This window comes from Psammomys obesus, unplaced genomic scaffold, assembly GCF_907164565.1.
Source record: "Psammomys obesus unplaced genomic scaffold, mPsaObe1.curated_primary_1811, whole genome shotgun sequence".
Lineage (NCBI taxonomy): Eukaryota > Metazoa > Chordata > Mammalia > Rodentia > Muridae > Psammomys > Psammomys obesus.
The window spans coordinates 252,894-267,089 of NW_026591560.1; the positions used below are offsets into that span (position 1 = coordinate 252,894).

The 14,196-nt window shown below is 38.8% G+C and overlaps 1 protein-coding gene across 2 annotated transcripts in view; it reads right to left on the reverse strand.

The window, feature by feature from the left end:
- Atl3 (atlastin GTPase 3) overlaps positions 1–14,196 on the reverse strand; it is a 40,996-nt gene that overhangs the window by 14,016 nt on the left and 12,784 nt on the right. Inside the window, exons 2-8 of one of the 2 annotated variants that reach the window (XM_055610389.1) lie at positions 12,515–12,729; positions 12,173–12,313; positions 7,043–7,147; positions 5,461–5,511; positions 3,733–3,789; positions 3,380–3,472; positions 2,655–2,793 (exon numbers count right to left, since the gene is read on the reverse strand). In XM_055610389.1, coding sequence (XP_055466364.1) covers positions 2,655–2,793; positions 3,380–3,472; positions 3,733–3,789; positions 5,461–5,511; positions 7,043–7,147; positions 12,173–12,313; positions 12,515–12,729 — 801 coding nt within the window. Of the gene's footprint in view, positions 1–2,654; positions 2,794–3,379; positions 3,473–3,732; positions 3,790–5,460; positions 5,512–7,042; positions 7,148–12,172; positions 12,314–12,514; positions 12,735–14,196 lie in introns of both variants that reach the window. The other variant, XM_055610390.1, reaches the window with a different exon arrangement.

Genomic DNA, 14,196 nt, shown 5'->3' on the forward strand with positions numbered 1-14,196 from the left:
GTTTTTCAAGACAGGGTTTCTCTGTGTAGCCTTGGCTGTCCTGGACTTGCTTTGTAGACCAGGCAGGCTAGTCTCAAACTCCCCAAGATCTGCCTGCCTCTGCCTCCCCAAGTGCTAGGATTAAAGGCATGTACAACCATGCCTGGATTAAACTCCTACTTTCTAAATAAAAATGGTAAAATGAATCGAGTTTCAAAACACAAGGCCTTGAAATATCAAAATGAAAATGCCTTAAGAAAGGAAAGAATGCCCTTTTCTGTGCTTATACCTGGTAACCTGAGCTCCCCATGAGACAAGGACACAAAAAGTCACTCTGATCCATCCCCCTACACTTGCCTACTGAAAAATATCCAAACTGAAAGCAGTGAAAGAAGAAACAGAAAAGAATTGCTCCAAGTTCAAAGCCAGCCTGGTCTACATATCAACTCCCAAGTAAGCCAGGGCTAAATAACTTAAACAAACAAAAATTCAGCAGTTTAGATCTGGTTAAAAAACAAAAACAAAAACAAAAACAGCTAATAATGAAGTGCTATACCCCTGAAAGAACATTACCAGCTGAGCACAGTGCTACACACCTTAAACCCAGCAGTCAGGAGGTAGAGGCAGAAGTTCAGTTACCCTTGGCTACCAAGTGAGTTTGTATAGCCTGGGCTACACAAGATCCTACCCCTCCAAAAAAAAAAAAAAAAAAAAAGGGAAAATTAATACGTATCACTAATCACAAACACACATGTGAATACACTTACCTTTCTCTCCCTCCCTAGTTGAAAAATTCTCTCCCAGTTCTTTAGGTAACAGGTTCTAGCTCTACTGTTTACCTAAGCAGATATATCTACCAAACCCAGGCCTTATTCTTAAATCTCTCAATCAAAGGATACAAGATACCAGAGCATCTCCTTCAGGAAAGCGGCCAATTTCTTAACATATCACCAAAGTGTCAAATAGAAGGTAAAGATTACACCTCTCAAATTCAGGTTGTTTCATAGCACTTGGACCAGAGGGTCTAATAAGAGAGATAGCTCAGCAGTTAAGAGCACTGATCTTCCAAAACAAAACAAACAAAAAGCAAACAAACAAAGAACACTCTTCTTTCAGAGAATTTCAGCATGCTCAAAACTACCTGTAACTCCAGGTCCAGAGGATCAGACAGACACCCTCCTCTGGCCTCTGTTGGCAATGCACATATGTGGTGCAGACATATAAGCTAGCAAAACACCCATACACATTAAATAAAAAAATTAATCTTTAAGGAAAAAAGAGAAGACGGCTCAGCAGTTAGGCATACTTGGCCTTGCAGAGAATCCAAGGTCAGTTTCAGGATTCACATGGAGGCTCACAACAATAACTCCAATTAAAGGGGATCCAGCACATATTTCTGAGCTCTGCAGGCACCAGGCACACATGTGGTACACATTCATACAAGCAGGCAAAACACTCATACACATAGAATAAATCTAAAAAATGTTAAGTTCCCATTTTAACTTATGTATGTGGCAGCATGTACACATATATGTGCAATATGTTCATGCCCATATTCAGAAAGGTCAGAGGCATCAGATTCCCTGAAACAGCAGTTACAAACAGTTGTGAACCATTTGATGTAGGTCCTGGGAACAGCACCCAAGAGCACTCTTAAATACTGAGTTCTCTCTCTAGCCTCATGTCTGTATATCTTGACTTACACAAATATATTATTCTTAGATCAACTAAATCAAACAAAATTAAATAATATGTATTTTATATTTACTGAGACTATTTTTAAAAGGCAAGTTGCCCTGGTAGCTCAACAAGTACATATTCTCTTAAGACTTCCTCCAAACAACAATGAACTTCTATTTCCATGATGTGGGCTTTAAGGCACCAGAACCCAGATATAAACCTCTGCCACATTGCTTTTAGCTGAGCACTTTGAGTGAGTTGCTTAACTTTCCTCATTTTCACCAGCTTCCTCATGTTGAGATAAAAGAAATGATGTAACTTCATGGAATTACAGTGAGCCTCATATGAAAGCACTTTGCCTAACACAGGGAACCAACTGGACTGCAAAGCTGGCAACTACTATTATCAGTGTTTCAGAGAAAAGTAAGAGGCTCAGAACAGTTTATAAACTGTTTAACAAGTATAAATTGCAGGCCAGCAATTAGTTGACTCAAGGCCTCCAGGTATAAACAAAAAAAATAAGATAATGGTACCCAAGCATCTCAACTCTGATTCACTAACCTGCCATCGACCCAGCACTTCTTGATGATGGCCCATTGGCCCACTTTGCTAGAAGCACAAATAAATTGAAACAATAAAACTGGCTGTATATCATGGTACTTTTTCTGAGGAAGATAATTTTACTTGAAAAATATTGGATGTCTTGGGTTTCAGTTTTCCTTTATTTAGGGCTTTGATGTCTGATAAAGCGGGAACTATAATGTTTCTTAGAAAGATCTCTGAAGAACAACATCACCTCATTTTCAGTTGGTGAAAGAGACAAAAGTAATTCTAATGGTCACAGTAAGTCCAGAGCAAAATCTGAACTGGACTAATACTTTGTTTCTATGAGACAATATTCATTCTCATAAGCATCCACTCATAATTGACTCTTACTGCTCATTACAGAATTCCAAAGATCAAATCATGTATACAATAGAATGACCGTAACACACCTTTCAATTTCCCATCAAATTCAGGGCTTGTGGCCACCTGCAGCCCTGGATGTGGTAAGAGAAAACAGGTGACATCGGAGAAACATGAGTGAATATGATTTCGAACGTTCTGAATTTCTTCATGTTGATGTTCTTTCACCTGCCAAGGAAAATCAACAGTTTGCCAGCCACAGACGATTTGGTATTATGCACAGCCCCTAGAAAAAGACAAAAGACTTCCCAACTGACAGAGTGACCTGGGTTCAATTCTCAGCACCAAAGGGCAGCTCACAACCGTCTGTGACTCCAGTACCAGGGGATCTGTTTTTGTCCTCTTCTGGACTCTGTGAGTACTGCATGCATGTTTTGCACAGATATACATGTAGGCAAAATACCCACACACATAAAGGGATTTTTGTATTGTTTTGTTTTTGAAGAAAGGCTGAGCACCAGGCGCAGTGGCACACGCGTGTAATCCCAACACTCGGGGACGCAGAGGCAGGCAAATCTCTGTGAGTTCAAGGCCAGCCTCTACTAAGCAAGTCTAGGACAGCCAGGACTACACAAAGAAACCCTGTCTTGAAAAACCAAGAAAAAAAACATCAAACAAAAAATTATACTGGTTTATGCTAATATTTATACAAATTTAACAGAGTATCATTTTCAATAACATGTTTTAAACACAATATTCAAAATCAAAGGAGAAAGTTACTACCTCTATAAAATTATTCAGATTTCCCACTTACCTGTAAACGCTTATCTAAAAATGCCATTCCTCCTTGCAGTCCATAGTTATATTCATAAGGGAAACTCCAATCTCGAACCAAAAACATCAATGTCTATTATGACAGAGCAGAACAGAATTACAACGCTATATAAATGCATATTCAAGATTAATTATAGTTATTACTGTAATACTGTCTGCTAAACTTTTCAAAGGGGGCAAGGACATGGTGAAGAAGACCAGCTTGAGCAATATAACCAGATTCAGTCTCAAAAAAAAAAAAAAAAAAAAAAACCAGACAGATCTGGGTCATCAGCTATAATTTGCTAAACTGTAAACTAAACAAAGATATAAATGACATTCATAGTGCTTTACCTGGAAAGGTTTTTGGAAAATTTCATCCATTGCCAGACGCCCGTATTCTGTGAAGAGCTTTAAGAAAGCAGAGTTAGTGGCGTATAGGACAACTTTAATTAAAACAGTTTTATGGTATTCTTTTGTAAAATATTTGGGAGCTCGTGAGATGTTTCAGTGACTAAGAGCACTTGTTCTTCCAGGGAACCTGGATCTAATTCCTAGTACCAACATGAGGCTCACAAACTGCAGTTCCAGAGGATCCAACACCAGGCATATTCATACATTCAGGCCTAACACTCATACATGTAAAATAAGTCTTAAAAAATATTAATTTGGCTAGGCATGGTAACCTTTAATTACCATGAGCATTTTTTTAGTTACTATGAGCACTCAAACCAGTGTGCAGGGACATTCCCATTTATTATCTCTAACAGCAAAAGTACTGGTGCCATAGTATCTGCCCCATTAAATGACTGGATGAATTCACTAATATTAGAATTCCCTCATACATTTGCTTGCTTCTTCATGAAGCCACACTAAATATAATAAAAATAAAGGTTAAATATCAAATTCACAGGGAAAAGAGGTCATGAAATAATATGACAGCACAAAGAACTTGTCACAAACACTAGGGAAGAAAAAAAGCAGAGGGCAAGTGTCCAGTTCTGGCCTTTTCTGCCCCGCTAAAAAATGGAGTGGGAGTAAGGGGCGAAGCAGAGGCCCAAGAAGTCAAACAATCTCTCAGTAGAATCCTTAAACACCTGAAAAATTAAAAAACTGAGTTCCTTGCAAGAGGGGTGAGGAAGTGGGACTGACAACTAAAGAAATATTTAGAAGTCTGCCCCTTGGTCTCTACCCTCTACCAGAGAAATGCGAGAGTAGTATGCATAGTCTTAATATCAACAAAATCTAGCCTTGGAGCTGAGGAAATCATCAGAAGGTAAAAGCTTTAGGCATGCAAGCCTGAGGACCCCAACCCAAATTCAATCCCCAGAAGCCCTGGCTGACCCAGTACTCACAGCAACCTGTCTCAAAATACAAATTAAAAAACAAAATTATGAGGAATACTTACTTACCTGCAGCTGTTTGCTTTTACTTCTTTTATTTTTATGTTTATGTTTGTGCTGTGTTTGTGTAAGTGCATTCTGTATGTATAGGAATTTGTATATGATTGAGTATATATACATGAGTGAATGTGAGGTGTATATGGCATGTGTATTTGAAACCAGAGGATACTGTCAGATTTCTTGTATAACTTTCAACCTTAGTTTATAAAACAGTGTCTCTCACTGAACCTGGAGCTAACAAGTTGCCTAGACTAGTACTGGCCAGTGAGCTCCACATATCCTCCTATTTCTACCTCTCCAGCACTGGGGTTAGCAGACCACCATGCTGGAACTCACTATGCAGACCAGCTTGGCCTCAAACTTACAAAAATGTATAAGCCTCTACCTCTTGGGTGCTATGATAAAAGGCATGCACCACCACACCTGGTTGTTCATTTTATGTGATATTCAAACTCAGGTCCTCATGTTTGCACAGCAGGTACTTCAATGACTAAGCTTCTCTTCCCAGTACCCACAATCCCACTGCCTTTTTCTCCCATCCCTCCTCCTCTCTGGTCTCTTTCCTGTACTCAGATGGTTGCCCCGACCCCTTCTGCTTTCACGTTTAGATTCCACATAGGATAGAAAACATGCGATGTTTTATTTTTCACTCACTATTACCATTACCCTTCCTTGTTACCTGTAGCTGCTGAAGATCATCTTCCTGAATGTTCTGGGACAAATTGTAAATCTAGAAAACAAAATCAAGATCGATAGCACTCTGGCTTACTTCAAACAAGTCCTAAATAAGCTTAAAGCACTGGATGAAGCTTTTTACAATTGAAGAATTGCATTTAAGTATAAGAGGGCTATCTATATCTACATATAGAAATAGATACAGATATAACAGTATTATCTGTCTTTTGGAAAAAATTAGGAACATAAGACTAAATTCATTCCTTCTTTAAAGTTTCAAACAGTTTAAGAGATTTGAGATTTTTCTTGAAATACTTTGTATATAATTATATATGTAGAAAAAAGTTGTTCCTTTTGAGCTTCTAAGAGCTAAGTTAAGTGTGTAGTTTGTACTGGCTAAATTTTATTGACAACTTGACACAACTCTGAAGTCACCAGGAAAATAAAAAACCTCAAGTGAATAATTTCCTCAATCAGATTATCTTATGGCTATAACTGGGAAAATATTTTATTTCTTTTTTAAAGATTATTTTATTTTTGTGTATGGGGTATTTTGCCTGCATGCACAGGTATGTGCACCACATACCTGCCTGGTGCCATGGATCATCTGGAACTGGAGTTAAAGACAGTTGTGAGCTGCCATGAAGCTGGGAATTAAACCTAGGTCCTCTACAAGGAGCAGCCAAGGCTCTTAACTACTAAGCCAGGAAGAGATTTTCTTGATTGATGATTAATGTAGGAAGGTCCAGCCCACTGTAAGTGGCACCATCCCTAGTTTATATATATATAATACATATTTTATATATGTATTATATATACATAATACATATCTTATATATGTATTATATATATGTATTATATGTGTATATATAATACATATTTTATATATATAAACTAGGGATGGTTTATATACATTTAGCTAGTTTATACATATAAACTATATATGTAGTTTATACATATAAGCATGTATAAATCATTTCTATGTATGTATGTATGTATGTACACATATGTATACATATATATAGTTTATATGTATAAACTAGCTAAGCATGAACAAGAAAAAGCCAGTAAGCAGCATTCCTCTATGGTTCCTGTTTCCAGATCTGACTTCCCTCAATGATGGATCATGACCTGGAAGTGTAAGCCAAATAAACCTTTCTTCCCCAAGTTGGTTTTAATCAGAGTGCTTTATCATAGCCACAGAAATGCAAACTAGAACATAGTCTAAAAAGAACACTCATAGCCAGGAGATGGTGGCACATACTTTTAATCCCAGCACTCTGGAGGCAGAAGCAGACAGATCTCTGTGAGTTCAAGGCAAGCGTGATCTACCAAGTGAATTCCAGGACAGGCAAGGCTACACAAAGAAACCCTGTCTTGAAAAACAAAACAAAAACAGAAACAAACAAAAACCCACTCATATACACTCACAAGAATTGCACTAACAGAAAAAAACTGACAGACTAGAGAGCTCAATATAGAATAGTTGCCTAGCACTGTCAAGATCCTAGGTTCAATCCCCAGAAGATGGGAAAAAAGGAGGGGAAGGGAAAAAATGGGAAAAAGGAAGGGAGCAGAGCTCTTACCTGAACAGAACTAGTCATGGTGCTTAAAGCAAAGATGGTAGCACAATCTTTCACAGTTGACTGGCTGTCAAATGCTCCCTGAGTATCCATCAAAACAACTGCAACCTAAAAAAAAAAAAAAAAAAAAGGAAAGCCAAAATGAATAGAAGAAGAAGGCAAAGACAAAGAATAAATTAAAAGTATCCTAAATTAAAAGGCCCTGGTATCCTGTAATTCCAGCACTTGAAAAGCTGAGGTAAGAGGATAGCCTTGTGTTCAAGATCAGCCTGTAACATAAGGAGTAGTCCAGCATGGGCTATAGAATGAGACCCTGTCTCAAAAATCCAGAAAAGAAAAACTGAAAATAACATTTACATGAGCCATCAACACCTGCTTATAGGTTCTATCAAAAAAAAAAATGCAATTAGGGGCCTTGCTTTGATAAGAGCACTTCGCTGGGCAGTATCTGTTCTGACCTGGTGAGAGTACATGGAGCAACATGAAGAAGGATAAAATTATCCCAAAGGAAAAACGCCAATGTCATAGCCAGCCACTTATCTCACTACCCGCCAAGCGTTTCATGTTTTGATGCTCTTTTTAAATTAAATTTTAAAATATGTATTTATTGGAAATGTAAGCAGGAAGAGCCACTATGAAAATCAGTGGCTTAAAAATTAAAAATAGAAGCTCCACATGGTGGCACACACCTGTACTCAGGGAGCAAAGGCAGGTGGATCTCTGTGAGTTCAAGTCCAGCCTGGTCTGCAAAATGAGTCCAGGCCAGCCAAGGCTACACAGAGAAAACCCTGTCTCAAAAAAAATAAAAAAAAATAAAATTCCCAAATGCTCCAGCTATACCACCACATGCACACTAAAGGACTCCATATGCTATCACAAAAATGTGTGCTTCACTATTCACAATAAGAGAATGAAATCACCCTAGATGATAAATGAATTAAAAAATGTGGTACATGTAAACAAAAGAATTTCATTCAGTCATAAAGATGAAATTCCCAAGAAAGTGCATAGGAATAAAAAATATATATTAAGCAAGGTGACTCAGGCTCAGAAAGACAAACACCATGTTTTCTTTCAAATACAGATACCAGCTTCTAATCTTTTATATATGCATTATGTATGTGGGTGAATCTGTAGAGGCCAAAATCTAGAAAGAGGCCAACAAGACTGAAAAAGGGAAGCTTTAAAAGAGGTGAAATTAGTAGAAGGTACATGATTTGAAAGTGGAAGGGGGAATACTGGGGCTGAAATTATCTAAATGAGAATGAGGAATAAACACATAGGGTGAGGGAAAGGGTCAACCAAAACTAAGTATGTATGAAAAATCATAAGGAAACCTGCTACTTTGTTGTTTGGTTTGGTTTTTCAAAACAGGGTTTCTCTGTGTAGCCTTGGCTATCCTGTGTTCATTTTTGTAGACCAGGCTAACCTCAAACTCAGCCATCCAGCCATCCACCAGCCTCTGCCTCCCTGAGTGCTGGGAATAAGTGTGTGCGCTACCCCACCCGACTAGCCTGCTATTTTGTAAGATAATTTACAAAGATAAGTCAGGGACTAGAGAGACACACAGTTCAGTGGTTAGGAGTACTTGCTACTTTTTCAGGGAATGTAGGTTCAATTCCAGCACCCACATGGCAGCTCATAACCATCTGTAACTCCAGTTCAAAAGGATTCAATGCCCTCTTCTGACCTTCACAGATACCAGTTACATATGTGGTACTGACATACACATACTCAAAACACCAATATACATAAAAAATTTTGTAAACTTTAGATTTGATTTGAATAGACATTACTCCAAAGAAGTACAAATGGCTCTTAAATACCTGAAAAAAAAAATGTTCAATACCATTAGTCACTAGTAAAATACAAATGAAAATCAAAACCACAATGATTTATCGCTTCATACCTACTAAGCTGACTACTAAGCTTATACCACACACACACAAAATGGAGCTGGAGAAGAGATAGCTTGTTCAGTAAAGGTCTTGCCTCACAGCATGAGAACCTGAGTCTGATTCCCCAGAATCCATGTGAAAATCCTGGACTTCATTGTGGACACTTGTAATCCCAACACTGGGGAGGCAGAGGCAGAACAACTCCTGCAGCTCACTGGTCAACAGTCTAGCCTAACTGGTAAACTTTAGGCCAATGAGAAACTGTCTCAAAAGACATAAATAACATTTCTAAGGATGACACCAAAGGCTAAGGCTCTCCTCTGGCCTCAAACATGTACACAAACACATATAAAAACATGTACCAACTCAGGAATACATATACATAGCCCACATATATCTCAAAACAAAGGGAGTGGGGGCCATTCAGGTGTATACAGGCCATCAAGTAAGTTAACACACATAAAAAGGTCAAATAAGCCAAACATACTGGACAAAGGAGGCCAACTTTGATTTAAAATCTAATCTTAATTAAAAAGAAGGAAGGAAGGAAGGAACCAACAAACGAATGAAAGGAAAAAGAAAAAAACATCAGCTGCTAGAAATATGTGGAAATTAGAACATCCCACATTGCTAATATGCACATAGGTTGGTAAAGCTATCTTTAGAAGGTATTAGGCATCTTTTTTTTAAGTTAGTCACAGGGGCTGGTGAGACGGCTCAGTGATTAAGAGCACCAGCTGCTCTCCAGAGGACCTGAGTTTGATTCCCAGCATCCACATATCTTGCTCACAACCATCCATAACCCCAGTTTAGGAGATCTAATGCCCTCTTCTGGCCTCTATTGGCACGACACAAATATGGTGCACTGAAATATATGCAGGTCTAACACATATGTACATAAAAAATTAAGCTTAAAAATAATAATAAAGTTCGTCAGAGTTATTATGTGACACAGAAACACATGTAGCATCTTCCCTAAGAAGCTCTTTTCACTGAAGACTTGGTCCTCAACTGCTGAATCTAATATTAAGAAGTGACTATATCGTGACCCACTGATGAGTTCATCCTGAATGAGGAAATATGTGGCTCAGGACATAATTTTGAAGTATATGTTTGCCCTGGCCCCTCCTGTCTGTCTCCAACTTTCTGTCTACTGCAAAGTGAGCTTTTTGCTTCACCACATGCTTCCCACCATGATAGTCAACCTTTCCTCATCACATGATTCCTGTCATGTCAAGCTTGGCCTCAGGCCCACAGCAATAAACAGTTGAGACTAAACTTTCTGGAGCTGTGACCAAAATAAATCTTTCTTCCCTAAAGTTGTCTATCTCCAGTATCTGTCACAGACACAAAAAGTAAACATATGGATAAATACAAGAGAGTTTCAGTCTTTAAAAACACCTGTACGTAGATGTTTATGGCAGGTAGTGAGTTTTTTTAGATGCGTTTATTATTTTGTGTATATGAGTGCTTTGGAGGACTCAGGTCCTCTAAAAGAGCAGCAACAAATGCTCTTGAGCTACTGAACCAACTCTCCAAGCTATTTTTTGGTCTGTTTGTTTATTTTAAGGGGAGAGGTCATTTTAAGACAGGCTCTCACACTGTAGCTCACAGTAGCCTGAAATTCATGTCTCAGCTTCCGAAGTACTAGGGTTACAGGAAGCATTATTTATAATAAAGGGTATTATAATATGGGTATAAGCAGCCCAAATAGTCACAAATGATGAATTAAAAAGTACAATATTTTCATACAATGGAATTTTGTTCAGCCATGGGATGCAGTAAAGAACTAACGAATGCTATAAGAGAATGAGGCTAGTGGAGGAGGCGAGACTCAAAAAACATGTATCATTTCACTTGTATCATATGAATAGACAGCTGCATGGAGAGGCTGGGGATGTAACTGTGATGTAGAACATTTGCCTAGCATACACAGAGCACTAAAGTCAATCCCTGATACCAGAAAAGACAACAATGCAGGGAAGAGGAAAAGACAAAGAAAGGGAGAGAAACGAAGCTGAAGTAAAAGCACACCTAGTTCTCCAACCAGGCTACACCTCCTAACAGTTCAGTCAACAGCAAATTAGTAGAGACAAGGGGTTAAAGGATTGAAATGGGAAGTGACTGCTAACAATACTGGAGGCCTCTTTTGAGGGAATGAAGTGTTTGGAGTCAAATATTGTTGATTCCTGTTCATCAACTTTATGTTCATCAGCTTTATGTACACTAAGAACCCCTGAGTCAGACACTTCTACAGGATGAACTCTGAATCATCTACATGATATCCCAATTAAACAAAAGCTCACTGTCACACATGTCTGCTAATTAGAAAAACAAGACTGAAGAGAAAACAAGGAGACTTACTGGAAGCTCTCTGAAGAGCAGAAGCTTGATGTGTACTCAACATTGAGAGAAATGGTCTCATATTACACACTAACACAGTAAACTTCCAAACCACTTTTTTGTTTTTGAAAGAGCCTCCCACACTGTACAGCCCATTCTGGCCTCAAATGTGTGCCAATCTTCCTGCTTTGGCCTCTTTAAGTGTAGGAATTACAGGCCTAAGTCACTATGTCAAGCTCTTCTATGTACATTTTAAGCCCAGACTGTCTTCTAAGTTGTGACCTAAGACTATAGGTATGAACAGCACATACAGCTCTAATAGCTGCTTCCCTTTGTTTTACAACACTTTTTTTTTGTTTGTTTGTTTAACAGCAGAGTGGCTTTCATTAAAGGAATTCACAGATGGAGGGATGTTTGAGTGCATAGTCAGTTCTTACAAAGCAAACATGATTATAAAATATAACTCACACCTCCCTGAATCAAGCTTTCTACTTAGTAAAGGATCTAGATAAGTACATTGTAGGATATACTACAAAAAACTCAACAGAAAAAAAAGCGATTACATTAGGAGATAGGCATTACTATGGACTTAAAAAGAATCAAAACTAGTTTTTGATTAGATTAACAGAGCATATGTTAAAGTTCTCATCTAGAGCCAAGCAAGGCAGTGATCCCAGCACACTGGCAGCTAAAGCAGTGTTCTCAGAATTCAAGGCCAGGCTGGAATACATAGTGAGTTCCAGACCAATCTGGCAAATTTATTTAAAAAAAAAAAAAAACTATCTCAAGAAAAAAGTAAATAAATACAACTTTTCATTTGGTTATTCTGTTATAACCCCTCTTTTTCTTTTCCTTTCTTTTTTTTTTTTTTTTTTTCCTTAAACATCCTTACCTTTTTACCACCTGGCTTCTCCACAGTGAAAACGTCACTCCAAATCTGAATCCCAGTGGTTTCTGGGTCAGAGCCTCCTCGCCATGAAAATCCTTTCAGTGGTTCTTCTTGGTCACCCAACCAATTTGAACGACCTTCCTTCTACAGGAGAAACAAGATGTTCTATTACATCTTTGGTTTCACTTTCTGAGGCACTGGGGATAAAATACAGGGCCCCACATATACTAGGCAAGCATTTTACCCAGACCCCTCACCAAATCTTATGTAATTTTACACATCAAAAATTATTCATGAGCTTATTTTGTTCACTTTCTACTTTGAAATAAATTAAATTTTCCTTACTTGAGAATATAAGTATCGCAGCATAAAGTCCAGAATGAAGGATTTGCCCTTTCGAAAGGCACCAGCCACTGATACTACTACCACGTCAAGGTCTCGAATGTGGTCCTGCAGGAGGATGCTAGCCAAGGCTCTTTCTTCTAGCTCAAAGGAATGTTGCTCTTTGTGAACCAAAACCACCTGCACTGGGCCAGGTTTTCCACTCTCCATGGCATCACCTATGCTCATTTAGAGATAAAAAGAAAGGGGTTTTTTGTTTGGTTCATTGACTGGGTCTTCTGTACAGCCCTGGCTGTCCTAGAACTCACTCTGTAGTCCAAGCTGGCCTAGAACTCAGAAATCCACCCACCTCTACCTTCTGAGTACTGGCATTAAAGGCATGAGCTACCACCACCAGGTTAAAAAAAAATTAAGTTTTACACACACACCCATGAAGAGAACAAAAGCTTCCACAAGGCACATAACATATGACAGTCTTAAAAGAGGGAGTGTACGGGGGTACTAATAAGAATATTTATTATTGGGCTGGAGAGATGGCTCAGAGATTGAGAGCACTGGCTGCTCTTCCAAGGGTCCCGAGTTCAGTTCCCAGTGACCACATAGTGGTTCACAACCAACTATAGTGAGATCTGGTGCCCTCTTCTGGCATGCAGGGGCACATGAAGGCAGGACACTATATACATAATAAATAAATAAATATTTTTTAAAAAAAGAATATTTGTTATTTAAAAAAATCCCAGGGGCCTGCAAGATGACAGTGGGTAAAGGTGCCTGCTGCCAAACCACACAACCTGAGACACAACATTTGCCCATGCTGAAAGAAGAGAACCAATGGCCGAAGTTGTCCTCTGATCCCCACATAGGAGATGTGTGCCCATGTGCTAGGAGACACACACACACACACACACACACACACACACACACACGCAAATGTAACAATTTTTTTTTTTTTTTAATTAAAAGGTCAGGTAACAACAGAAACTGCCAAAACTCATAACTGGCAAAGGTGCTGAAAATAAAGGGCTGTTGTTGAATATTCAGCAATAAGAGATATCTGTGGGGGCTGAGGGCTAGAGAGATAGCTCAGAGGTTAAGAGCACTAGCTGCTCTTTCAGAGGTCCTGAGTTCAATTTCCCAAAAACCACATGGTGGCTCACAACCATCTATAATGAGATTTGGTGCCCTCTCCTGGCCTTCAGATATACATGCGGACAAAACATTGTATATATAATATACAAAGCGAGAGAGACAGACAGACTGACTTAGGGATCATCATGGAAGACATGGCAGAAGGAGCAGAGTGAGGTGGAACTGTCTTTTCAAAACATGGTATCACCCGTGCACTCTTGATCTCACAGTAGCTGTGTTACCAGCCCAAGAGCTAGACAAGACTGACCTGTCAACAATACCCAGGAATGGGAGAAAAAGCCTATCAAGGGATATGCCCACTGCAGACCAACAGGTAGATTAATGGTATCTACAGGGAGGGACTCGTGAGGACCACCTCTCCCTGAGTTATCTATAGACAATTAATGGTCACCGGGAGACAGAGACATTTCCTTCAGTGTTAAGGAGTCTCATATTCCTATAAATATGCTTTACCCAGGATAAAGCAACCCTAAAACAAAAGTATAAATAAGAGAATAAAAAGGCAAATCCCAGATTTGTGGCTCTTACCTGTAATT